Source organism: Mus musculus, chromosome 19, assembly GCF_000001635.26.
Source record: "Mus musculus strain C57BL/6J chromosome 19, GRCm38.p6 C57BL/6J".
NCBI lineage: Eukaryota > Metazoa > Chordata > Mammalia > Rodentia > Muridae > Mus > Mus musculus.
This window is the reverse complement of record NC_000085.6, coordinates 7,455,920-7,483,740: the sequence shown is the minus strand read 5'-3', so window position 1 is coordinate 7,483,740 and position 27,821 is coordinate 7,455,920. Positions and strand designations below refer to the sequence as shown.

Genomic DNA, 27,821 nt, shown 5'->3' with positions numbered 1-27,821 from the left:
TGCCTCGGTGGGGCGATATTACGACACGACCAGATAATTCAAAAAGAACATTACAGAGGGGGGGTCTTTAAATATTGTACTCTTTGGAGTCACAGGCTGGTACGTATCAGGCAAAGACATCAATTAGGATTTATAATAAAAAATTTGTAGCTTATGAAGGCATAAAGAAACATAATCTGCCAGCTAGAAAACATTCACATAAACAAGTGGAAGGTGGGGAGACTGGGCACGGTTAATCTGTAGCAGGGGCTGCAGTGGCGGGCCGGTTCTAGAGTTTAGCCACGCCCCTTACGTCAGGCTTTCCCCCATTCCCCCACCCCCTACCCCTCACCCCCGAGAGGCCTGCCCCACCCGCGGGCCCAGTCACTGCGTCCTTTCCTGCGGGAGCGCAGAGGGACAGTTCTTGCGCCTGCGCATTGCGTCGCTGCGCGCCTCCGAGGCCGCCGCCCGCGCGTCCAGGCTCTTTGTGCGCATGCGCGCTCGCACTCCTTCTCTCCCTGCGGAGCTCGGCTGAGTCAGTCAGTCTGTCGGAGTCAGTCTTCCGAACAGGCGTCGCCGGGAACTTCGGAGAGCCAGCTGCTGGATTATTCTGTGTCCCCTCCCACTCTCCCGCCCTACGTCTCTCTTCACCCTTCTCCCGCCCTTGCTCGTACAGCCATGGCGGAGTCGTCAGCGGCCACTCAGTCCCCGTCAGTCTCCTCGTCGTCCTCCGGGGCCGAGCCGTCAGCTCTCGGCGGCGGCGGCGGGAGCCCTGGAGCCTGCCCCGCCCTGGGGGCGAAGAGCTGCGGCTCCTCGTGTGCGGGTGAGGCGCGCGTGGGGCTTGGTCCCTGGGGAGCGCGAGCTACTGGGTCTCCGGGAAGGGGCGAGCGACCTGTCTGGGCCGTGGGCGGCTTTAGTCTCTTGGCGGGCATTTGAGGAACAGGCTAAGGGGGAGGGGAGCGAAGGACCGAGGTGAGGAAATAACGGGGTGTGAAGAAAACAGGTTGGGGGCGGGGTGGTGAACTAGAGTGGGCGTTGACGCTGACCCCCTGCAAGGGAGGGCACCGCAGTGGGGTGAAAACGGAGAAAGGCTATGTGCACCCAATGGATCGAGTGCTGGAGGCCCGAGAGCCCTAGGGTGGGTCGGGGGGTGGGGGTGACTTAGAGCAGGATTAGCGAGCCTCAGGGGATTGTGACAGGTGGGACGTAGGAGAAATGAAGTCGCTAGGATTTTGAGAGGGGTAGTGGTGGAAAAGGTGGCGTTGCAGGTTTGCAGACCGGTTGACACAATCTTAAATGGATGATATAGCCTTCCAAAAAAAAATTTTTTTTTTTTTTTGTTCGCCAGAAGGATCAGGAAGTTCTGTTACTGTTTTTGGCTAAACTGAATGCCAGATTTTTTTTTTTTTTTTTTTTTTTTTCTGAGACTCTGAGGTAGATGAGGCGTGATGAGAATAGCATGGGAAGATTTGGGAGGGAGCTGCTGATAGTCCAAGATGGATCCTTGGCTGCATCTGCAACACAGCCGGCTCTTCACCGGTGGTGCATCGTGGGGGTGGGGACACGCAGTCAGTTGCTATATTCTAGAAGATAATAAATACAGTCTTGCCAAGCCATCACCATGTTTTGATTTCTTGTTTTCGATGGCCTATTCTCAATAGCAGCATAACAAAAGGGAACGATTGCTGCAGGGGAAAGAATTCAGACAAAGCCTGGGCTGCTTGAACCCCCTTCTCTCTTGTGTGTGAAAAGACTAGGAGGGACGCTGGCGGCCTCCTTTAGTTTCTTTTGTATACAAGTCTGCCTGCTGGTGGGAGCTGACTGGCAAGCTCGACTCAGATCAGAGAGATCTGCAGTGCAGATGCCTTCTTGAGGAAAAATATGCACCACTGGCAGGTGGTGGTTCTTAAGAGAACTGAGTCTTTGGCGAAAAATTCGGTTTGTCAAAGGAAGGATTTTAAGAGGTTTAGAAAATGCTTTGTTGACTCCAGCGCAGTCTTGAATTATGACACAATATTCCTGATCTTAGCATTAAATATATTCTCTCATGTTTCCTAATACTGGCCTTCCACCTGTCTGAGAGCTTTGGTGCCCTGCAGAATTCTCCATGGGAATGGCCATTTGGATAAATGGTATGGGAGGAAGTTTTCTGGAGATAAAGGGAATGAGGCAGCATATTTTGAACCCTGGTTCTGTTTAAACCACCAGCATTTCTCTTTCAAATTTTTGCATTTTGGGCTATTTTCCAGATAAACGGTGGCTTTTCTATAACTTAGTGACTTGCCTTTAATCACTGCTTACTGTTTGGTTGGCCTAGTCCTAATTTCCAAATTTCTGATAAAAGTCTAGGTTTCAGAAGTTGGCCTTTTGTGCTGAAGATCAAATGTTAAGTATTGAGGAATCAGTCTAGCTAGCACTCAGAGAATTAAATTTTTAGCTATGGTTGTCATCAAATAGTGAAAAAAAATTTTAATACAAAGTAGCCCAGGCTAGCCCTGAATGCAAGATGATTCTGCCTCAACCTCCATGGGAACTACAGGTGCATGCCACCACACCCATCACGAATCAACATTTTTTTTTTTTTTTAAAGATTTATTTATTATTTTATGTAAGTACACTGTAGCTGTCTTCAGACACACCAGAAGAGGGAGTCAGATCTTGTTATGGATGGTTGTGAGCCACCATGTGGTTGCTGGGATTTGAACTCTGGACCTTTGGGAGAGCAGTCAGGTGCTCTTACCCACTGAGCCATCTCACCAGCCCTCGAATCAACATTTTTATTCTTTTAATGCACTGTCAGAGGGATTGGCTCCCTTAGTGTGCCAGAGGAATGCAAGTATGTACTGCCACCCTGTGAATTTTATATTAGCAGTACTGATATATTAACATGCAGTATTTTTGTTTAGCTTGTGTTTCTGCTATCATTCCCTCATGTCACATGCCACATTGTCACAGTTTTATTATTGCCATTTCCCTGTGTTTTTTAATAAAGAGTCTTCTTCTGGAATTCATTACATATCCTAGCAGGCTTTGAAATCTCTCCTATCTCATCATCTCAAATCCTGAGATAATAGGTGTGAGCCACTATGCCAAGCTACCTTGCTTGGGGTGGTGGTGATGGTGTTGTTGTTGTTGTTAACATAACTCTTTGTTTCATTTGTTTCGATTTTTTGAGAGAGAGAGAGACAAAGCCAAAACAAAAAGAGGTAGCCCTGTGTAGCCCTGGCTGACCTGAAACTGGCTCTGTAGACCTGGCTAGTCTGGAACTCAGAGATCCACCTGTCTGTGCCTTCTGAGTCCTGGGGTTAAAGGTGTGTGCCAACACTGCCACCACCACTGCCTTTTAAAATACCCCTTTTGGTAGTGGGAAAGATTCTAAAATGAGGCATTTTGCCAACAGAGAAATTTATATCTTGAAATAGTATTCTGCGTAGATGTGTTTGCCTTGTACTTTCCTAACAGTATAAATTGCCTAGTATGACCATTTTTCTTAATTTTTGTATAAAATTGCTTCTGTGACATCAACTGTAGACATTTTGTCACTATTGACTCAGTGAGGGTTTTGTTTTGTTTTCTTTGTCTTACAGTGTTATAGAGGGAACCTAGGGCCATTTTGCTGCTAGGTAAACTTCTAAGACACATCCCTAGCCCCACTATTGGCATTTGAAACAGTGTCTATCTGTAACTACAGAAGTACTCAATGGGTTTCTGTTGAATAACTCATCAAGTTTACAAGCTGAAAAGGAATACCTGAAAAGCACACTAAATGTCCTATCATAAACTACTGCTCATTGTTAATTAACTGATTATCAGAAAGTAGAAATGGGGTGCTGGCGAGATGGCTCAGCGTGTAAGAGCGCTGACTGCTCTTCCAAAGGTCCTGAGTTCAAATCCCAGCAACCACATGGTGGCTCACAACCATCTGTAATGAGATCTGACAGGTACTCTTCAGAGTCAGCTACAGTGTACTTATGTAAATAAATCTTTAAAAAAAAAAAAAGAAAAAGAAAGTAGTAATAGTTAAGTAGCCCCAGTGGGTTCTTGTTGGTCAAGTGACTACTTGAATATAAAAGTCTGTCGTATGGGACTAGCAAGATGGCCCAGTGGGTAGGACACTTGCAGTTAAGCCTAACAACCTGAGTTAGAACTCTTGGACCCACATGATGAAAGAAGAAAATTGCCTCCCACCATTGCTCTGACCTCCATAATAAGCACAACTCTCTGTCTCCCACTTAAGTTAAAAAAAAAGTCCTATGTCTTGGTGAATTACATTTACATTCTAAACTAAAAATATTATTTTAAAAGCTGGGCAGTGTTGGGAAGGCAGAGGCAGGTAGATCTCTGAGTGGGAGGCCAGCCTGGTTACAGAGCCATGGCTACACAGTGAAACCCTGTCTCAAACAAACAAATCATTTTTTTTTTTTAGCCAAAAGACAGCTTTTTTTTTTTTTTAATTTTTTATTAGGTATTTAGCTCATTTACATTTCCAATGCTATACCAAAAGTCCCCCATACCCACCCACCCCCACTCCCCTACCCACCCACTCCCCCTTTTTGGCCCTGGCGTTCCCCTGTACTGGGGCATATAAAGTTTGCGTGTCCAATGGGCCTCTCTTTCCAGTGATGGCCGACTAGGCCATCTTTTGATACATATGCAGCTAGAGTCAAGAGCTCCGGGGTACTGGTTAGTTCATAATGTTGTTCCACCTATAGGGTTGCAGATCCCTTTAGCTCCTTGGGTACTTTCTCTAGCTCCTCCATTGGGAGCCAACAAATCATTTTTAAAACAGCTGGGTTTGGTAGCATACAGGATGCAGAGGCAGATGGATCTCTAAGTTAAGAGGCCAGCCTGTTTTATATAGAAAGCTTCAGACCAGTCAAGACTTCATAATAAGGTACTGTCTCCAAAAAGCAACAACAGAAAACAAAGAGTCTTCATAAAGGTATTCCAATAAAGCTGAATGTGTACCTATCGCCTCTGTATTTCTGACACTGAGGCAGGAGGTTCACCAGTCTGGGTAGACTATACTGAGAAACCCTGTCTCAAAAACAAAAATACTGCAGTGAAGTCACCATTCCCCTTCTTCCATGCTTCCCTCTCTCAGAGAAGATGCTTCAAGGTTTGGCAAGAGGAAAATAAGATGTAGTTTATTATTCTAAAATTTAACACATCTTAAATGATTCCTAAAAATTCTGCTGTGGTTGTCAGGTCCTGATTACATGGAAATCCTAATCAGCAGATCATATGAGCTGTGGTTGTAGGAAAAACATGCAAACATTGCTGTCAGTCTTACTCCGTGTTCTTTACTAAGTTCAATTTTGACTGACCTGTCCAGTAAGTTTAGAAATAGTGATTTCTTTAGAAACAACAGCACTCTGTAGCCCAGTGTGGCAGGTGTTAAAGCAATAGTAAACTGTGGTGTAAACTCTGAGAGAAGGCGAGGGCCAGGATGCTTTCCTGGAGTTCTTCCTTTGAAGGAGATGAGAGTTTCAGAGACAGACATTTGAGGGTGAAGGTTAAAAAAAAAAAAAAAAGGCAGAAATATGTAATATTCTTTACAGAGTGAGAATTGCCCTATACCTGTTTTGTCTGAATTTTATTTTATGTTTATGGTTGTTTTGCTTGAGTGTGTGTGTGTGTGTGTGTACCACATGTGTGTCTAGTGTCCTTACAGGCCACGCATCAGGTTGCTGATGGTCAGGGACTGGACTCACAATTATGAACCACCATGTAGGTGCCAGGACTAGAACCCAGTCCTCTGGGAAGACTTCCAGTGCTCTTAATTGATGGCCTATCTCTTCAGCACTATGTTTGAATTTTAAATATGGTTTTAATACTTATAACATTGAAATTTTATAATTTGCCAAAGACTAACTACTTTTATGAAAATCATAATGTCAAAATAAAGCTACATTTTACTTCATGATACTTGCTCAAACAATAGCATGGGCAATTGAAAAATATTTTGCTGTAACTATTTCTTTTCTCTCTCTCTAAACTTAGTTCTGTGTTCTATTCATGGCCTCATTTCATGCTTTGTTCTAACAGTCAGTCAAACATTAACTCTGTAATTTGGATTTACCGTATTAACCCTTAAATTATAAGGATCCTACCACTTGTTTTTATTAATGTCAGTATTACATTCATTCCTGACTATATCCATGGTAGCATCATACATTTACCAACAAACATGTGAGCACCAAAAATTACCTGATTTCAATTCTGGCTTATCCCTTTTTAATTAATGATTAAATTTTATTTGTTTAAGACAGGGGGCTTGGAACTGGAGAGATGGCTCAGGTTGAGAGCAATGGCTGCTTTTCCAGAGGTCCTGAGTTCAATTCCCAGCAACCACATAGTGGCTCACAACCATCTGAAATGAGATCTGGTGCCGTCTTCTGGCCTGCAGGCATACATAAAGGCAGGCCACTGCATATATAATACATAAATCTAAAAAAAGAAAAAAAAAGACAGGGGGCTTCACTGTTTAGCCTTGGCTGGCCTAGAACTCACTATGTAGACCATGCTTGAACTTGCAGAGATCCTCCTACCTCTGCCTCTGGAGTGCTGGGATTAAAGGCATGTGCCTTTTGGGTTTCTCTCTTTCTCTCTCTTCAATTTTAAGTGCATTGGGGTTTTGCCTGCATGTATGTCTGTAGAGTGTGTTTGATCCCTTGAAACTGGAATTACAGATAGTTGTGAGCTGTTATGTTGGTTCTGGGAATTGAACCTAAGCCCTCTTCTGCCAGTGTTTTTAACCACTGAAAGATACCTCCAGCCCTTGGGTTTATCTCTTTAATAATTGCTGTTGTACAAATTCTGTGCCTTAGTTTCCCCTTCATAAAAATGATAGTAATTGTTGTTATGAAAATTAAGGGGCTGGTGAGATGGCTCGGTGGGTAAGAGCACCCGACTGCTCTTCCGAAGGTCCAGAGTTCAAACCCAGCAACCACACGGTGGCTCACAACCATCCGTAACGAGATCTGACTCCCTCTTCTGGAGTGTCTGAAGACAGCTACAATGTACTTACATATAATAAATAAATAAATCTTTTTAAAAAAAAGAAAATTAAGCACACATACTTTGCCTATAGTGAATGTTAGCAAGTAATAGTAGTGATTAATGTGAAGGGCTAAAGTACACATCATCTGTATGAACTAGATGCTTTTGTGTCCTTGAAAGCAAACTACTTAAAACTAGTTCAAAATATTTATTAACAATACTTGATGCATCGGACAGTTACAAATTATCTGCACGTAGAATAGTAATTGAATTACAGGTGAAAAATCCTACTCTTCCTTAACAATAAAAGAAAAATCAGTGATGTTTTTTCCACTAGTACTGAGGTGTGTGTACAGGGCCTGGCCTATATGGTTGACATGAAGTTCACCAATGAGCTATGTATTCCCAGCCACTCTTTTAAATACATATTTAAAAATTTTTAATTATGTGTATGTGTGTAGGTATGTGTATATACAAGTGCAGGTTCCTAGAGAAGCCAGAGGTGTCAGATTTCCCCTGGAACTAGAATTACAAGTAGTTGTGAGCCATCCAGTATGAGTTCTGGGAACTGAACCCCAGTCTTCTGCAAAAGCTGTACCCTCCTAACTGCTGAGCCATCTCTCCAGACATCTATCCATTAAAAAAAATAAAGTTTTAATAATTCTTGGCTTGGTGATGCTCATTGTTAATCCCAGCACTTATAGTCAGGCAATTTTCTGTGAATTCAAGGTTAACCTGATCTATATATCAGGTTCTAGCCTGCCAAAGCTATATTGAGAAACCCTATCTCAAAAACAAAAAAAAGTAAGGAGGGGGGCAACTTGTTTCCTAGGTGGCTTGGCATAACATTAGTATGTTTTAAGTATTTTTTGTACCCTTCTGGCCATAGTAAATATAATTATGATACATTATAAAATGCTTGCCACAGCAGATGTGTTTAAGAGAAACACCTACTTATTCAATTTGTTTTGTTTTTGTTTTTCAAGACAGGGTTTCCTTGTAGCCCTGGCTGGCCTAGAGCTTGCCCTTTAGACTAGTCTGTCCCTAGAACTCAGATTCACCTACCTCTGCTGCCCAAGTGCTGGAATTAAAGGCGTGAGCCAACACTGTCCAGTGACTTGATTTTATTTGTGGATGCACCTTAACCCTAACTTGAGGTCACCAGGTGATTATTTACATAGTTTAAGGTAAGAATTCTAGTGTTTTTATTTTGTTGCTATTCATTTATTCTTTGCACTGCTTTTGTGTTGAACACTTTTTGCCTTTTAGTATTTTAAAGATGGTCTGAAAATAGTAGCAGGAATAATGCTGCTTTATTAAATTCTTCTGTGAGGAAACTGTTCCTCATAATGTCAGTCATCTATTCTACTCAGGTGACTGTTGCAAGCACTTGTAAGGTGAAATTTGGTAATGAATGAATTAGTGGCCTGTTGTTAGAGGAAAGAGGAAATTAAGTTTATCAATTCTGTTTGAGCCAAGCATTATTTCTCTTGAAAGACACTTCTCTTTAAAGTAGTGATAGTCCTAGAACGAGCATTTCCTAGTTCTTGGCAGAATTAAATTGTCTCCAAATAAGTGTTATGTTTTTGTTTTGTTTTGTTTTGTTTTAAAAAACAAAAACAAAAACCTTTCTGCCGGGCATGGTGGCGAAAGGTTAATCATTAGCAGGTGGACCATTTTAATGGTAGTTTTTTGTTGGTGATTTTTGTTTTTGTTTTTAATTTCAAAGAATATTCTTACCTCTTTTCTGAAATCAAACTATTCCTGTAAAAACATCTTTGAAACATAACCAGGAGGGATACATGTGGGTTCTTGGCGTTCATCATTAGCAGCTCTTCCTTCAGGATTCATGGAAAGGTATTCTGGAAAACCTCTTAAGCAAAATTAATACATAACCTTTTTGTTCTGTTATGGCAAAAGTTTTCAACAATGGGCATTGATTTTGTACATCTTATTTTTAGTCAAGGTCTCACCAAGTTGCCCAGGCTGTTCTTGAACTCACTTGTGGCAGAGGCTGTTCTCAAACCTTCACTCCACAAGCAGCTGGGATTACAGGTGTGTGGCAATCTGGGCTGGTAATAATTTTGATACATTAATATTTGCCTATTGGTTTAAGTCATGCCCACATATAATAATTAAACGGCTGAGCATATTAAGGCTCTTTCTAAGGGATTTTGGGAGATAGGAAGACAGATAAAACATTGGCTATTCCTTTGGAGGCTATATTCAATAGAAGGAAGACTTGTATTGTTTATCTGTGAGTTAAGAACACACCCTAGGTGGAGACACAGGCTCAGAGAAATTAAGCCATGCCACAAAGTTAGCAATAGTTAAGTTAGTAGACTAGCTAGAATCAAGGAGTTTAAGGCTCAGATCTCTTTCACATAAACATATATACTGCCTCTATGGTTAGAATTTGAAGCAGCTTTTACTAAAAATACTCCAGTCACCCAACCAAGCAAACAAACAAAATATACAATAGTCAGTGTTAGCTATAGATAAATAAATAAAAAGCTCAACCTGCTGGTTTAGGGCTGGCAAAATGGATCAGTAAAAGTGCTTGCCACAAAGCTTGATGATTTGAGTTCCATACCTGGGACTCACATAGTAGAAAGAAGGAAGTGACTTAAGTGCCTGGCACACACAAACCCCTACACCCACATTGGGCACCAATATGTTGTGGAAATTAACTAATCCCGACTTGGGGTTTCATTTAGTTCCCAGATAAAAATAACACACAACCTTTATATTTACAATAAGCCTTAAGCAGCACAACAAATGAGCAGATACCTACCCTCTATATTATTAGAACCTACTTTCCTATTGATAATTCTAAATTATTACTTACTACTTACTATTAATTCATCTGGACTGCTCTTAATTCCAATTGGTCAGCCCTCAAGGCTATGTTCTCTTGACGCCTAACCCATGGCAACTTCTTTCTCCTGTACCTTCCTTTCCTTGCCTTTTTTCTTTTCCTCTTTCTTTCTTTCTTTCTCTCTCTCTCTCTCTCTCTCTTTCTTTCTTTCTTTCTTTCTTTCTTTCTTTCTTTCTTTCTTTCTTTCTTTCTTCCTTTTTCCTCCTCCAAACCCAAGCCTGAGAAACCTAAACTGTACCTATGTCTCTTTTGCCCAGCTATTGGCATCTTTATTTACCAATTAGAAATAACTTGGGGCCATGGTCTACATGTAGACTCTCATCTCTGGGACAACCAAATCCTGGGAGCCTACACTTAGCATTACAATAGATAATAAAAGACCAAACTCAACAAATAAGTAAAAATTTATATATATATATATATACACACACACACACGTATGACATGTGTATACACACACATGTTGTGTGTGTATTATATACATACATATTGAGGGAGTTGTATTTTGTTTTTGTTTTCCTAAAACTCTTTGAAGACTAGGCTGGCCTCAGATTTACAGAGTTTCACCTTTCTCTGCCTCCTGAATGTTGAGATTAAAAGAATGCCCACCACACCTGACAAGTAATACATTGTTTAAGAAAAACCTGGACTGGTGAGATGGCTTAACACAGCAGTCCTCAATCTTCCTAATGCTGTAACTCTTTAAAACAGTTCTTCAAGTTGTGATGACCTCAGACTATAAAATTATTTTCATTGCAACTTCATAACTATAATTCTGCTACTGTTATGAATTGTGATGTAAATACCTGTTTTTGGATGGTTTTAGATGACCCTTGTGAAAGAGTCATTGTAACTCCAGAGTGTTCTCCACCTACAGGTTGAGAACCACTGGCTTAGCAGGTAAAGGTACTTAATAACAAACCCATTGTCATAGTTGGGTCCCCAGAACCCATGTGGTAGAAACAACCAACTCCTGCAAGTTGTCCAACCTCCACACTTACATGTTTGTGATTTGGATGGAAAGCAGAACTGTCCTGGAGAAACTTAGCAAACAGCCTAAGTTAGGCTTTCATCACCACTGCAAATCTTACTGGTACTAATCCTTCAAAGGTTAAGATAACCCTTCATCTCTGTGATATTCTTGCTCTAAACCTATCATTTCAGTCCAACCAGAAAGAAAAAAAGTCAGACCCTAATTGGAAGATATTCTGTAAAAATGTATTGATTGGTATTCCTCAAAACTGTCAAGATCACCTTGACTCCTAATCCACGGCAGCTTTTCCTTCCTCCTGCACTTTTTTTGGTTTTGTTTGTTTGTTTGTTTGTTTTTTGTGGTTCTCCTCCAAACCCAAGCCTGGGAAATTTACAATAATCAATGTTAACAATATAGATAAATAAATTAAAAGGCCAACCTGCTGGGGAGATGACTCAGTTGGGTACAAGCACAGGAACTAGAGTCCAGATCCCTATCATTCAAGTAAAAGATGGGTTTGACGCACATTTCTGAAACCCCAGCATCTGAGAGAAAGCAGCTTTGTAGACAAGCAGATCCTGGGGTTCCTTGGAGGAAAAATAGTGGAGAACAGAGGAAGATACCTGATGTCTGCTTCTGGCCCCACAACCTTGCCTATGGGCAGGTATACCTAGAATTTGCATATTTACACATACCAACACCACACACACACACATTCAAGATCATAAAGCCAGAAAAGTCTGAGAAGCTGTCGTCTTCTGCAAGTTAAAGGAGTGATAGCAATATGTGATGATGCCCTGCATGTCTTTGAGGCTGGTGAAACGGGCACTGGGTCTGGGAATGTAGCTCAGTTGGTAAAACGCTTGGCTAGGATGCACAAAACCCTGTCTGTGTTCAGTCCCCAGCACCATATAAACCAGTAGTTGTGACACATTCCTAGAATCCCAGCACTTGAGAGGCTGAGTCAGGAGGATTACTAGTTTGAATCTAGTCTTAACATACTGATTTCCGAACTAAACCAAGTCCCAGGCTAACCTGAGATACACAGTGAGATCCTGTTCTAAACCTTGAAAGAGACAGAATATAAGCTATCCCTTGTGTTCATTAGTGGCATTGAGTCCTTCAGGTTTTTTCTTTTCCTTCTTTGCTTCCTTTCCTTTTTGTTTTTCCTCCTTCTCTTTCTAAACAAGGTCACATTGTGTCATCCTGGTTGGCCTCAAACTTCACAGTGATTTTCCTATTTCTGCTTTCCAAGTGCCAGAATTACAGGTGTGTACCATTATCATTTCCTCCATTATCTTTATTATTTCTCTAGTTTCTAGCATCCAATCAGGAGATTCCAAGTTGTCTTCATTCTGCCTTGCTAAAGTAGTGATTGTTTTGGATTTTTTGTTTTTGTTTTTGTTTTGGTACTGGAATTACAGGTATGTACTATCTTGTGTCTGACTTATGCAGGAGATTTCCAATTTAGATCTGAGTTCTTCTTAAAACATGTGTGAAAATTGGGTATAGTGCACATGGTTGGGATTCCAACACTCTCAGAAGATGCATAGTGAGACTCTGTCTCCAAACACATACATGCTCCCCCCAAAAAACCCATATGTGACAGTGTCCTCTTTGTACAATGTATCATTTAGATATTTAAAGGCATTTGGAATCTGTTCAGTTCCTTCCTTCCAGAAGAATGCTTGTCTCCACTTCCTCCCCTGGCCCTGGTTCACCTAATACTGTAAAGTCTCTTCTGGAGTGATTTTTATTTACCCTACTGGCTGTCCCTGCTGCATTCCAACAACTCACACTATGCCTGTTCGATGTCTCTAACTGCATTAGACTAGCTACTGGTATTTTTTTTTTTAGCTTTGACTGGCTATTACAGAAAGTTTATTCCATTAGTATTTGAGGATTAAGGTTGCGTTCTTAAGTTCACTTACCTGTAGGGTAGATTTGAATAGGAATATAATGTGATTTTGTAAGTTAGAAACCTCTTGCAATATTGTTGCAAACTGCTGGTTATCTCTGTTCTCTATCAGAACAGATGTTATGCATACAAATTGGCAGGGTGGAATTTTCCACTGGGTGGGGGTTATAATAGAAACAAACCAGCATATGACTGCCAGGTTCATAGGCTTTTTATTTTTTGCATTGGGCTTACTTAAAGCTTAAAGACCGTACTTAGCCCCCAGCCCCCAGCCAGGTCTATCACATTTATTTTTGGTTTGGGATATTCTTCAAGAAATCCAGGCTGTCCTTAAAGCCCACAATCTCCTACCTCAGCCTTCTGAATTCTGGGATTATAGGTGTGTTCCAACACAACTGGCTGTTTGTTTAGATTTAAACTGATCAGTTAAAATTTAATGTTAACAGTAATTGCATATAGAAATGGACCCATTTGGAAACATTGAACAAGAGATAGTAAACATTTTCCTCTAAAAAAGAGGAGAGAGCCTTGAAGAAGTACATTTTGCCCTTGCAGAGTTGATTCCCAGCACCCCACACTAGGTGGCTCACAACTGCTAGGGAATCTAATGGCCTCTTCAAGAGTCCGCAGGGTCCTGAATTCATGTGTACATGCCCATATATAAATAGACATAATTTCTTTTTTTTTTAAGATTTATTTATTTTATGTAAGTATACTGTAGCTGTCTTCAGACAGCTACCAGAATAAGGCATAAGATCTCATTCTGTGTGGTTGTGAGCCACCATGTGGTTGCTGGGATTTGAACTTCAGGCCTTCAGAAGAGCAGTCGGGTGCTCTTACCCACTGAGCCATCTCACCAGCCCGATATACATAATTTAAAGTAACAGTAAGTTATTTAAAAAGAGAATGTATGTGATAATTTATCTTAAAGCAATTGGAAGTGAATTTCAAACTTCTGGTCTTGAATTAATGAGTAACTATCTGGTCCCCACCAAATTCTGGCTTGATTTTAATACACTCTATATTTGTTACAAAATAATTTTCCTTGATTAAAACTTACAGGTACTTCTATGGCTTAGTTATTTAAAACAGTCTTCTAAGTATAACTTTAATATTTGTGAAAACTTTTTTATAATTGAAAGAAAAAAGAATTCATGCATAATATTTTGTATATTTAGTACATTTGCAGGGAGTGTTTTGTGTGTATGTCTGTATTTATATGGGTGCATGTATGTCCCAGAGCATATGGAGATCAGAGGACAACAGTTATCTAGTATCATGTGAGCTCTAATGTTAAATTTGGATTGTCAAGCACCTTTACTGCTGAGCAGTTTTGGTATCTCTCTGTCTCACTCTTTTTTTTTTTTTTTTTTTTTTTTTTTGAGACAAGGTTTCTCTGTGTACCCTTGGCTGTCCTGAACCTTGCTTTGTAGACCAGGCTAGCCTCAAACTCAGAGAGATGGACTGCCTCTGCCTCCAGTGTGCTGAGATTAGTGTGTGCCACCACCATCCAGTGAGAATTTTTTTTAATATATTTTACTTTTTGCTGAAAAGATCATGTTTTCTTAAGTACCAAAAGCAAAATCTTCCTTCTATCCCAAACAACAACTTCTCCTCTTTCACTTTTTTTTTTTTTAAATGGGGTCTCATGTAACTCCAGTGGCCTGGAACTCTATATAGATCAGACTAACCTGAACTTACAAAGATCTGCCTGCCTTTGCCTCTGCCTCTTGAGCACTGGGATTCAAAAGTATGTTCCATCATTCATGGTTTGTGTGAGAGAGACGCAGAGACAAAGGTGCCAGAATCTCATGTATCCCAGTCAAGTGCTGGGGTTACAGATCTTCATACAGGTTTCACCTCAGACTTTTTTTTTTTTTAAGATGTATTTATTTATTTAATGTCTATGAGTACACACTGTAGCTGTACATATAGTTGTGAGCCTTCATCTAGTTGTTGGGAATTGAATTTAAGACCTCTGCTTACTCTGGTCAACTCTGCTCACTCTGGCCCAAAGATTGATTTATAAGTACACTGAAGCTGTCTTCAGACAGCACTGAAGATGGTTGTGAGCCACCATGTGGTTGCTGGGATTTGAACTCAGGACCTTCGGAAGAGCCGTCAGTGCTCTTACCGCGGAGCCATCTTACCAGCCCCTCACCTCAGACTTTTAATCCCTTATGTTAATAGTCCCTTTTGTTGCACTGAACACATGGGAGCACAGTGAATGTATTTTTATATTTTATATGCTGGCTATATCAGTAGACACAGCTTCACCTGTTTTTTTGTTGCTTGTCCTGGTCCCTGTGAACTTGGATGATCTCCATCTTAGGATCCTGTGCTCCTGCGAAGGCATCACCATAAAGCTTGTACTTCACTCTTTTCCAGATCACCACGTTAATTATGTAGATGTTGTTTTTAACTAGTCACTTATTGGTAGTCATTTACATTATTTCTGTTTAAAACCAGTGCCCTTACTGAATGTCCCTGTACACATATGTACTTTGTAGGATGGATTCCTGGAAGCATTCACTACTTAGTTAACGAGTATGTTTATGGAGCAGATAAAAAAGATGTTATGTATATGTTACTTTTTTTATATGTTGACAGATGAGAGGAGTGTGATTCTCAAAGCTGAAAGATTTCTCAGCCCTATTTAACCAGTGAATTGTGATTTTTTTTTTTAAAGTATTGAGGTTCAGGTTTTGCCAATTAAATATTTTAAGTACTAATCTTAATGACTTATTGCTTCTGGATGTAGTTGGAAATTATTTAAAGCAAGTGGCAACTAGTTCTTAGAAAACACTTTGCCAGAGGACAGCAGAGGAGAGTCTGTTCTTGAGGTTGTGGCTGTTGTGAAATGGTAGGGCTTCCTCTTTCCTCCTGAAGGTGATAATGCTTGTCTAAAGAGATTGACTTGGTGAACTTGTAGAAGTGCATCCTGGGAGTGAAATGAGGTGGCACTGGCAGGTGAGTGAAAACAGTCACTAGAATAAAGTTTGAGTCTTCTTTGGCCAGTAAGCCCAGTTAAAATGATAATGTTTGACCCTCCAGAAAAAGAAGGTTACAATGAAGATTCCTGTGTGGGCTTGTCAAATTCTCATTCTGTATATTTTCTTTCAGATTCCTTTGTTTCTTCCTCTTCCTCTCAGCCTGTATCTATATTTTCGACCTCACAAGGCAAGTCCATAACTTTTTTTGCACATTAATAAAAAGAAAAATGTTAAGAAAGAGGCTGTAGCTGAGGATGAGGTGGGAATCTTTTATTGCCCCACATTTCTTAAAATGGAAACTAACTACTAGTCCGTCCTTTCTCTACTGAAGAGTTGCCAGTAGTTCCCTGTAAAGACTAATATACTTGAATGAAGCTGAGTGAACCATTTATACCGAAGTTTTAAATGTAGCATTGACTATTACTTAAAAATTAAAAACTTGGCCAGTGAGATGCCTTCTCAGGTTAAGGTGCCTGTCACCTACCCTAATAAGCTTAGTTCAGTCCTTAGAACCACGTGGTAGGAGGAGAGAATCAACTCCCATAGGTTATCCTCTGATCTCCATCCATGAATTATCTCACGCATACAGTTTAAAGTGTATTGGGAATGGTAGTGCAGCAATTAAGAGCTCTTGTTGCTTTTCTAGAGGCCTTAGTTTAATTACCAGCACTTATGTTAGATAACTTACTGTATTTCTAACTTCATGGATCAGTGCCCCCTTTAGGCCTCTACAGGCACTGAATTCTACACATACATACCCCCCCACACACACACACACACACCACACATGCAATTAAAAATAAAATAAATCCTTGAAATATTAAAAGTTTGCATGTAGCGCTTGGGACTTTTCAATCCCAGCATGCACTTATTAACTTGAACTTATTTGGAAGAAGAATGAAAGTATGCTTCCAATGACCTACAAAATATCAGCCTAGCTACAAGGGTTAAATGCAAATCTGAATGAAATTTATCCCAACAGCTAGGCTGTTTTCAGATGTTTGAAAATATTGAACAAGTCAGTTGACTTATATCAATTAAGGCTCCTTATCCTAGAGATTAAGCAGTGACTTAAAAAAAAATCCACTCTGCAAGCAGAAGCAGGAGGATCTTCTGTGAATTCCAAGCCAGCCAGAAGTGCACAGCAAGAAGCGCTCTCTCTCTCTCTCTCTCTCTCTCTCTCTCTCTCTCACACACACACACACACAAAATGTCAACCAATAGGAAAGATATCTTAAGTTAATATAGCAGCTCTTGCCAAAAATTTGGAAAGCATGATGTATGCTTTGTTGATTATAATGTAAAATGCATTCTATTTGTACTGTGGTACTAAACCCGAATACAGGTCAATGGGAAACTTACTTTTTAAAGATAAGATGATTAGACTGTAATAGCTCAATAATAGAACACTTGCCTTCCATGCACAAATCCTTGGATTTAGTCCCAGCATCACCTAAGATTGGGGGATCACATATAATTGCAGTCACTAGATAGATCTCAAAAGTTCTATGAAAAATATTCATTGTTCTAGCTGGGATTTTCTGCAGCTTGGATGCTGGTTCATAAGAAAGACTTTGAGCTTATAATAATAAAAACACAGGACTGAGGATGTAATTCAAGTTAGAGCACTTGCCTAGTATACATGAGGCCCTGAGTTAGATATCTAACAATGTAAAAATTAAAAGTTAAGGTTTGAAGAGAGATAGCTCAGTGGTTAAGAGTACTAGCTGTTCTTGCAGAGGAGTAAGGTTCAGTTCCCAGTACCCATGTGACAACTTATAACTATAAATCTAGTTTGAGGGGATCCAGTGACAATTTCTGTCCCCTTAGGCACAAAGTGCACTTAGCATGTAAAACTTGTACCCACAAAATAAATAGAAATCTTTTTAAAATTATAAAAAGAAAGGATGAAAACTTTATGAAATGGTTTCATTCAGACTGATAACTTAGCATTCCTAACTCTGCTATAATATCCTTAATTGTATGATTTTAAGATAATAAAATATCAGAATCATAATTCTGCTATCTTATGAGCTAAGTGTCTTATGTGCTTACTTTCAAAGATAGAAGCTTTGTGAGCTCATAAGTAATTCACATATATAAAAGTAGTTATATTGTTCTGATAATTTTAAATCTAACCAGATGGCTATTTTTAAGCTATTTCCTTCTCATTAGTTGATAATTTAAACAAATAGATGTTGAATTTATTCTAATCTGGAAGAAAAAATAACGTATTGTAAGTAAAACAAATAATTTTTTCCTTCAGCTGTAAATATTTCAGATTTTGAAAAATACATCCTGCATTTGAGTCGCTTTTCACCCAGAAAGGGAATAGTTGATGTCCTAGACAGTGAGTGATGTAACTCAAGGCAGTTCCTAGTAAACAGGGTTAGAAACACAGTGTCACACTGAAATAGCTCTCTTAGCCCCTTCTTGCAAACAGCACACATGCACCACAGTAGAACAAAAATAAGGAAAAGGAATCAAAGCCTCCCTTTTAAGTAGCTTCAGGGTTACAGTACATTCTAGTCTTCATAAGAGCATGTTGATCATTCTTTTGCTTACCAAAGCATTTTATTTTGATGCATGCAGATTCAGAGCATCCTTATGTAAAGGCAGTTAATAGTGCTGTATCCCAGCCTCTTTAGTAGCATTTCCCTTTCAAACAACAAAAAAAGTTTTAAAAAAGGATTTAGGGCTGGAGAGATGGCTCAGCGGTTAAGAGCACTGACTGCTCTTCCAGAGGTCCTGAGTTCAATTCCCAGCAACCACATGGTGGCTCACAATCATCTGTAATGGGATCCAATGCCCTCTTCTGGTGTGCCTGAAGACAGCTACAGTGTACATATACATAAAATAAATAAATATTTTTTTAAAGGATTTAAAAGTCAGTTTAGGGGAGCTCTGTAGTCTGGAAGTCAGCTCATTCATTGTGTGAAGAAGCCACTTGGCAGATGATTAATTGTACTTTAGGGTCGCCAATAATGGAAATTTCTAGACTGCCTTTAAAAAGAAGTATATTTGGTTATATTCAGTTAACAATTAAAACCCTGGGACTAGCTGGGCGTGGTGGCACACGCCTTTAATCCCAGCACTCGGGAGGCAGAGGCAGGCGGATTTCTGAGTTCGAGGCCAGCCTGGTCTACAGAGTGAGTTCCAGGACAGCCAGGGCTACACAGAGAAACCCTGTCTCGAAAAAACAAAACAAAACAAAACAACCCTGGGGCTAAAGCAGTCAGATTTCACAGAAGCCTTTTTGGACGTTGCCACCAGCAGGGAACTTGAATCCCTATTACTAACCCAACTAATCTTTTCTGTATCCCGTAACCCTTTAGTCTTGTTGCAAACATGCTACTTTTTTATCTATCCAAACCATAGCATACAATCCATAGCAGTCATTCATTAGAACATTTTTAGATTTAAAAATGATTTGTGGGCTGGGACTATAACTCAGTGGTTAAGGTTTTACCTTGTCATGCAGAAAGACCAGGCTCAGTCCGTGAACAACAAAAATTATTTTATATTTTTAATGCTGAAATATAGATTATTTACCATTATCAGGTTTCAGGGACATATGCATGTATCAAGGAAGGAAGGAAGATGTCATTAATTTGTATTGAGTAAAACTCATGTTTTTACAAAATAAATTATATTAACTTATTTCCATGACAGGTTATATAAACTAGGAAGTCAAGTTTTTTTAATAAATATATTTGTAGTTAATATACCAATGGAATTCATAGTTAACTTGTGCTTGGGAGTAGGCCCTGCCTCTCGGTTCCATTTTCCATCAAGTAGAGCTAAACTTCAGGCACTTCCTAAAAGTGTTTCCGAATTGAATGACTGTTGATGGTGTCTTCCAATATAAGACTCATAAAGATATTGGCAAGACATACTGTATGTAGATAATTTTTAGGGACTCTTTAGCATGCTAGTACTTGAAGATGAAGATCATTAACTCACAGCCAGTGGTGAAGGAAAGGCACTAGCTCAGTGGAACAACTTGGCTTTAGAATGGTGAGGTGCCTGGCTCAGAGTCACACAGACCAAAGACTCCAGAGTCCCTTCATATATAACTACTGCACCTGTGATACAGATGATCAAATAAGTAGCTCCATTTAGGATTTAGGATGTAATGTTGAAGTTGATACTAAATCCATAAGCGCAAAGAGGTAGAACTTTGACAATATTCCTATTTTATTAGTTATATAATGTACTATTATTGGGAGAAGAAGCCTTCCATTAAACACAAAAATCAAATTGAAATTTGGTTTCAGCTTTAAAGAGAGTGGAGTCTGGAAAATACTTTTATTTTCTTTAGAAAACTTTTTTTGTTGTTGTTTTTAAGTAGATGGAAAGACAGGCTCCATCCACCATTGAGGATTAGAAGTGGAGCAGCATCAGGGGCATTCATGCTCAGTCTGACTGGCAATGAGTGTCTGGAATAGGAAGTTGCAACACTGAACTTTGGGGCAAAGCATTGAGAAAAACATTTTGCCAGTTACAGCCTTTTTCTTAAAAAAATTTTTTTTAAGCCAAAACATTTTTCTTTGTACAAAAGAAACTTTTTGTTTAGGACTTGCTTGGCTGCAAAGTTGTCTGCTGGCTAACTTCCTATTTGGATGCTATGGCTGAAAGTTGCTGGTACTGTTGTGCACGGTAATGTGTCTTGCCTTCTTGTTCTGTGAACATAAGAAAATTCAAGTGTTGGGAAACCTACACCTGAATATTCCACACTCCCCTTGTATTGATATACATACTGTTTATGTGAAGAATGGCTTAATGGCATCTACAGGCTGGCACCCCTTTGCTAATGTGTGTAGTCTTCCATGTTGAAAGTGTCCCATGTTTAGAGTGTCCCTTTAATTAAAACAATAGAATTCCTAAGTAAAAGGAGAATTAACTAAGTGGTAATCATGTTAGTCTAAGCTAATTCATTCTTTGTAGGAAGAATGGCTCTTTTCAACAGTTGAGTTAATGTGCTTCTGGGATCTAGATCACATGTTTTCAGTGATTATGGTAGGAATGTTTACATAAATAGTAAACTTTCACTCTTTCTTAGAGATTGTTTAAGTGGGAAAATGTAGAGAAGATACTTTGAAAAGTAGGGTAAACTATAAGCGATTTTACAATTCAAATATGTTCATTTGATATATATGTTTAATTCACTTGAAGTTTTTTTTAATTGTGTCACTTTTTAATCCTCTTCTTACATAATATTCTAATTCTTGAAAACTTCCTCAGTCAATTTCCATGCCAGATTTCTAGTCAAGTGGTGCTTTGTCTTATTCCACACAAATTTAATGTTACTGTATTTTTCAAAATAGGCTTAAAATTGCCCTGGTTTGGTTTTTATTGCCATTTATTGTTTGCTTGTTTGTTTGTTTAAATTATTTTTATTTTATGTAATTGGTGCTTTACCTACGTGTATGTAAAAGGACGGTGTTGGGTCCCCAAGAGCAGAACTTACAGACAGGTGTGAGCTGCCATATGGGTGCTGAATTGAAGAGCAGCCCGTGCTTTTAACTGATGAGCCATCTCTCCAGCTCATGGTTTGGTTTAGTTTTGTGTGTGATTGTGGGAGTGGGACCCAGAGATCCACCCCTGCAACTCATTGTGCTCCTGTACATGTGATGGACAGTGAAGAGAGTGGCCACCATCTGTGACTTACAAAACTAGAGCTCTGAACTACAGCTCTGGTCATTCTGCCTTCTAAAATTCACCAGATGTGCTGAATTAGATGTGTCAGGGAAGCTAGTGGACAGACCCTTGAGCTCTATCCTTGGAGATTCTGAGTTAATGAACAAAAGATTCAGCTCCATAAATACAAGATGGTACACACTTTAATGCTGGTACTTTACAGGGCGCGAGGGGATAGTGCAGATAGAGACAAGTGGATATTTGTTAGTTCAAGACAAACCTCGTCTACATAGTGAGTTTCAGGCCAGCCATGTCTATCTACATAGATACATAGTGAGAGACTCTGTCTCAAAAGAGGTTTAAAAAAAAATTTTTTTTTAAAGCTCCTATAGCCAAGCCATGGTGGTATATGCTTTTAACCCCAGCCTAGTCTATAGAGTAAGATCCAGGGCTACATAGAAAAACCTTAAAATTAATGTGGAATTGAATCCCAGTGTTGGAAAAAACTTAATTCAGAAACTACTTGCAGTGACTTTTAAATATATTTTATTTTATTTTATTTTATTTGATACAGTCTCACTTTGTTACCCTACCTTCCTGGAATTCACAGTAGACCAGGCCAGCCTTGAATTCAGAGATCTAAGCCGGGCATGGTGGCGCACGCCTTTAATCCCAGCACTTGGGAGGCAGAAGCAGGCGAGAATTTCTGAGTTCGAGGCCAGCCTGGTCTACAGAGTGAATTCCAGGACAGCCAGGACTATACAGAGAAACCCTGTCTCAAAAAACCAAAAAAAAAAAAAAAGTTTTTTGTTGGTTGTGGGGGTGGCAGTAATGTTTTATAGTTTTGTTGTTTGCTTGTTTTGAGACAAGGTATCATAACACAAGCTGGCCTCAAACTTCTAATCTTACTGCTCCTAAGTACTTGCTTAATGATCTTACATTTCCCAAGTGTGGGATCACAGTTGTGTGCACCATACCCTACTCAAGAGATTTTTTTTTTCATGGAGATTTAAGTACATGTGAAACATTGCAAGGTATATGTTTGTTTGTGTTTATTTTTGTTTTGTTTTGTTTTGTTTGTTATTTCTGCTTAATGTTTTCACACTATAAACCTTTTACTTCCAGCCTAATTTTTTTTCATTGTGTTAGTACATATCCACCCTGCTCAAGTTTGTTAGGGTTACAGTTAGCCAGAATGTCTTCATTTTCCAAAATTCTAATGGAGATCATTAAAATTAAAACACTGATAAACTGTAGCCCTGGCTGTCCTGAACTCTCAGAGATCTGCCTGCCTCTGCCTCCTGGGTGCTCTGAGAGTCAAATGCATGAGACACGATGGCTGAGTGTTTGAAAAAAGAAAGCTAGTAGACATTTTCTTATTTATACAATAACCCAAATCTGTTTGATCAGCAAGTCGTGTAGTGTATATTATTTTAGTAGGTAACAACTTTCAGGTTCTCTGGAGTTTTCTACTGTATTATAAGTTGCTGATTTGTGAAACACTAATGGCTATTAATGCCATGCTGTCTACTAATTGGAGAGTTCTTGTTTAGAGCTTTTGCAAAAGGCTTGTTATTTCTGCTTAATGTTTTCACACTATAAACCTTTTACTTCCAGCCTAATTTTTTTTCATTGTGTTAGTACATATCCACCCTGCTCAAGTTTGTTAGGGTTACAGTTAGCCAGAATGTCTTCATTTTCCAAAATTCTAATGGAGATCATTAAAATTAAAACACTGATGAAGATGTTGCCTTCTTTGGCTCCACGAGGGAAAGTCTGTTAGTAATGAGAGCTCTAACATCCTATATCTCAGGCTCACCAAAGAATGAACAAGGCAGTGTTCTGTTTACCCTCAAAACTTCACAAAACACTGTCCACCACAGCTGGTTATGAAATCATTATTAGGGAGCATGCGTGTGCCTCTCTGTGCGTGTGCGTGTGCGTGTGTGTGTGTGCTCGCGTGCACAAATGTATCAGGCTTTTGGTTTTTCAAGAATGGGTTTTTCTCTATGTAACTGGCTGTCCTGGAACTCTGTAGACCAGGCTGGTTTTGAACTCACAGAGATCTGCCTCCCAAGTACTGGGGTTAAAGGCGTGTGCTACCATGCCTGGCATATCAAGGGCTTTAATAAGGAGCTGAGGCTGTAGTTCAGTTGATTGAGTACCTGGCATACATGAAACCCTAGAGGAGGTAGAGTCAAGAGAATGAGTAGTTCATGAATATTCTGAGCTACATAATAAGTTTGAGGCCAGCCTGGAACGCAGAAGACTTTGCATCAAAAAAAGTATTTAATAAAAAATTTTCAGTCTGCCAGGTAGTCATGATGCTCATAAGAAAACCCACTAGCATTCTGACAGCAAGACTTCTAGCCTAACCTCACAGTTTTGCCTTAGATTGTTCTATACCCAGTTCAAAACTATTGGAGTGCTCAGGGTTCAGGGGAAATTGGAGAGAAAACAGGGCATAAGAAACTGGCAAGTTCACTTCCTACCAAAGCACACAGTGTCCTCACTGTTATCCTAGTAATTACATATTTTGTGATCATCGTTTCTATTGTGGTTTCTTTTTCTTTTTATGGAATATATCAGTTCCATTATTTTATTTGTTTATTGATTTTGTGTATTTTGGTCTTTCTTCCCTGTATTAGCTCCATAAAGAACAGGTTTTTTTCTGTTTCATTTACTGCATTAAATCCAGTTTCTGAAATGGTGTCTGGCATGTGATAGACATAATTAATTTACTTTGCTGACAGTCTCATCTGCGAGTCTTTCTTCTGAATCATCTGAAATTCCATGTCTATAAAATGGTAGGCTATGCTGTCTTTGTAAGGTCAGTTTTGCTTGCCTCAGGGTTACATTCCTGTTGGGAAAGATTCAGCATTTTAACCTAGGTACAGGGATTCATTTACCTTACACCTCTTTCATGCTGAGGATCTCAGGTATGTAGTGATGGGTATACACAGTTTACGACATCTATGTCATCATTTTTTTCGGCCAGTTTTATAATCAGACTTAATTCTATGACCACCCACCCCATCCTTGAAGGGGTTCCCACTGCCTAGGTTACAGCTTTACTGTTCTAAAGCTCAGATCCTGTGACATAAAATTTATTGATGTGACAGAATAAAACAACTCCTGTTTTTCTATTTGGAGACAGGGTCTCTCTACATAGCCCTGGCTGTCCTGGAACTTACTATGTAAACCAGGCTAGCCTCTCACTGACAGAGAGAGATCTTCCTCCCTCTGGTGCCCCAACCCCACCCAGTGTGCTAAAGGCATGCACCACTGCTCCTGGCTAATGAGGCAACAACTCTTTTATATGGCATTTGGAAACATCTGATGTTTGATGATTAACATCTGATGTTAGTATGATTTTCAGACTCAAGAAAGACCTGCTGCCTTTCTAAATCAAGAACAACTTGAGTCAGGCTGCTAACTCTTCCTTCTCAGATTGTGAGGACTGTAACAGGGGATCTGTAGAGCCAGTGTGTTCTGAATTGTTCAACTCACAAAGGAAGACATTACAGCAAGCTCTATTGTATAGATTACATTGTTCCTATAGAATAACTACCCCCCCCCAAAAAAAAGAATGGAAAAACTCCCCAAATCTCCCAGTACCATCACCCCTTTATTATGGGGGGGGTTAACTAATTAAAAAATAGTTGTCCTGAAAAATAAATGTTTTGTCATTCGAAATTTGTAGCATGATACTGGCTTTTGTTTTATTGTTGGCACTTTAATGCATGTTTTGTAGGATAACCATTGACCTTTGGTTTGTTATGTACTTTTGTGTGTGTGTATCTGTTCATACACTCTGTGTGTGTGTGTGTGTGTGATATTTTTAAAAATAAAAAGCATGCTGCTTGGCCTGACTAGCTAATGTGTGTACTTGCATCTGGTAAATGATCTTTTTCCTTTTAAATTCTGACCATAGCGGGATTGAGCTCTCTTTGCTCTGATGAGCCACCTTCAAAAAGTATGACTTCCTCCTTTCTTTCATCTTCTGAAATACATAACCCTGACCCTACAACACCGCTTGGAGAAAAGAGTGAAACATTAGGTAGCCAGTTTGTTCTAGCTAAAGGAAAAGACCCCTTGGTTCTTCTAGATAAGAAAAAACTGGACTCACCTCAGGGGACCAACAAGGACAGAGTAGACGCTCCGGTTTCTCTTGCAACTGGCATTCCTTGCAGCCACCCTTCTATTCCAGACAGTTTCCCAGAGCAACCTGCTTTTCTGTCAAAAGAAATTGGTCCAGCAGAAGAGTGGGTAGTTAAAGACCAAGAACCCAAGAACCCAAACAAGGTTCCAGATGGGGAGGACAGAAGTGCACTGGATTTTGGGCAGTCTAAGGCAGAACACATTTGTACATATTCCTTGTCCCCATCTGAACTTCCAGTAGCCAGTGTAGAAAAAGATTCTCCTGAGTCACCGTTTGAAGTAATTATTGACAAAGCAACATTTGACAGAGAATTTAAAGATTTGTATAAGGAAAACCCAAATGATTTGGGTGGCTGGGCAGCTCATGGCGATAGAGAATCCCCCGCAGACTTGTTGGAAATGAATGACAAACTCTTTCCACTGAGAAATAAAGAGGCAGGGCGTTACCCATCCTCTGTACTGCTCGGTAGACAGTTCTCACACACTACAGCAGCACTGGAAGAGGTGTCTAGATGTGTGAATGATATGCATAACTTTACTAATGAAATACTGACTTGGGACTTAGATCCCCAAGCAAAACAACAGGCCAATAAAACATCTTGCACCACAGAAAGTACAGGACTAGACAGGAGTGAACTTCGCTCAGAAATTCCAGTTATAAATCTTAAAACAAACCCTCAACAGAAAATGCCTGTATGTTCTTTTAATGGGAGCACTCCCATTACCAAATCCACAGGTGACTGGACAGAAGCATTTACAGAAGGAAAACCTGTAAGAGACTACCTCAGTTCCACAAAAGAAGCTGGTGGCAACGGTGTGCCAGGCAGTTCTCAGCTTCATTCTGAGCTGCCTGGCTCTATGCCTGAGAAATGGGTCTCAGGCTCTGGAGCAGCCACAGTGGAAGTAACTTTACCTAACCTGAGGGGTGCCTGGCCTAACTCTGTGATGGGGGAAGTCACAGAGGTTGATAGTTCTGGGGAATCTGATGACACAGTAATAGAGGACATCACAGAAAAACCTGACTCCCTTCCAAGTGCTGCTGCAAAAACAAGTGAAAGGGAAATCAAAGAGACTCCCAGTCGTGAAACTGTGAGGAGTGAAATGTGTGAAAACTCTGAGCAGCCGCAGGCCCAGCCAGAAACTCCTACTCAGAAGAGTCTGGAAGGTGAGGTGGCTTCACAAGTACCTAATACCCTGAATGAAGTCACACCTGAAAAGCTTGATATGACTAACAACCCCAAAGTTTGCTCAGCAGCACCTCCAAGTGTTCTTAATGAGACAGGATTCTCACTAACTGTGCCAGCTTCTGCCAAGTTGGAATCTTTGCTTGGAAAATATGTTGAAGATACAGATGGTTCCTCCCCAGAGGACTTGATGGCTGTCCTCACAGGAGCCGAGGAGAAGGGGATAGTGGATAAAGAGGAAGGTGATGTTTTGGAAGCAGTGTTAGAGAAGATAGCAGACTTTAAAAACACTTTGCCTGTGGAACTCTTGCATGAAAGTGAGCTAAGTGGTTCTGAAACCAAAAATATTAAAAGCAAATACAGTGAAGACAGCAGAGAAACAACTGGAGGTGCCCCTACGATGTCTCCCGACTTAGAGCAGGAGCAGCTCACCATCAGAGCCATTAAAGAATTAGGAGAAAGGCAAGCTGAGAAGGTGCAGGATGAAGGAATATCTTCTGGAGGAAAACTCAAGCAAACCTTTGCTCCACAGTCTGGGCCACAGAGTTCATCTGACATCCTAGAACACACAGATGTCAAAACTGGATCTGATCTTGGAATTCCCAAAAATCCTACTATCATCAAAAACACTAGAATAGATTCTATTTCCAGCCTTACCAAGACTGAAATGGTTAACAAGAATGTTCTAGCAAGACTTCTCAGTGATTTCCCAGGTAACCATTTACAACAGAAATTCTGCATGTGGCTGATGCTGCTGTGATTATCAGACTACCACTTTTTCATTTTGCTTTATGCCCTGTAAGAAAAGGCAGACTTCCCACACACACTTAGTGATCACTTAACTTAGTCTCTCTATATCTGTATTTCCTAAAGCCACAGACTTTGGGAACTAACCTTCTGAGTTCTGTTCTGTTTCAAGGTTCTTCTTTCTTTATAAGTGGCCTAAATGTGGCTATTGCCTTTAAGAATATCACCACGTTCATATTTATTTACCAGTTTGTGATTTTGCTGCTGTTTGTTTTGAAACAAGGTTACCCCAAGCTGGCCTGGAACTCACTACGTAGCCCAAGCTATTGTTGAGCGCATAGTATCC

At 40.0% G+C, this 27,821-nt stretch overlaps 1 protein-coding gene across 5 annotated transcripts in view; it reads left to right on the top strand.

Moving 5' to 3' along the window:
• Positions 1–449: 449 nt before the first annotated feature.
• Positions 450–27,821, top strand: part of Rtn3 (reticulon 3) — a 57,397-nt gene continuing 30,025 nt past the window's right edge. The window contains exons 1-3 of one of the 5 annotated variants that reach the window (NM_001271486.1): positions 450–802; positions 15,874–15,930; positions 26,281–27,441. In NM_001271486.1, coding sequence (NP_001258415.1) covers positions 658–802; positions 15,874–15,930; positions 26,281–27,441 — 1,363 coding nt within the window. In that variant the 5' untranslated portion in view covers positions 450–657. Of the gene's footprint in view, positions 803–15,873; positions 15,931–25,317; positions 27,442–27,821 lie in introns of all 5 variants that reach the window. The other 4 variants (NM_001003934.2, NM_001003933.2, NM_001271487.1 and 1 more) reach the window with 4 other exon arrangements.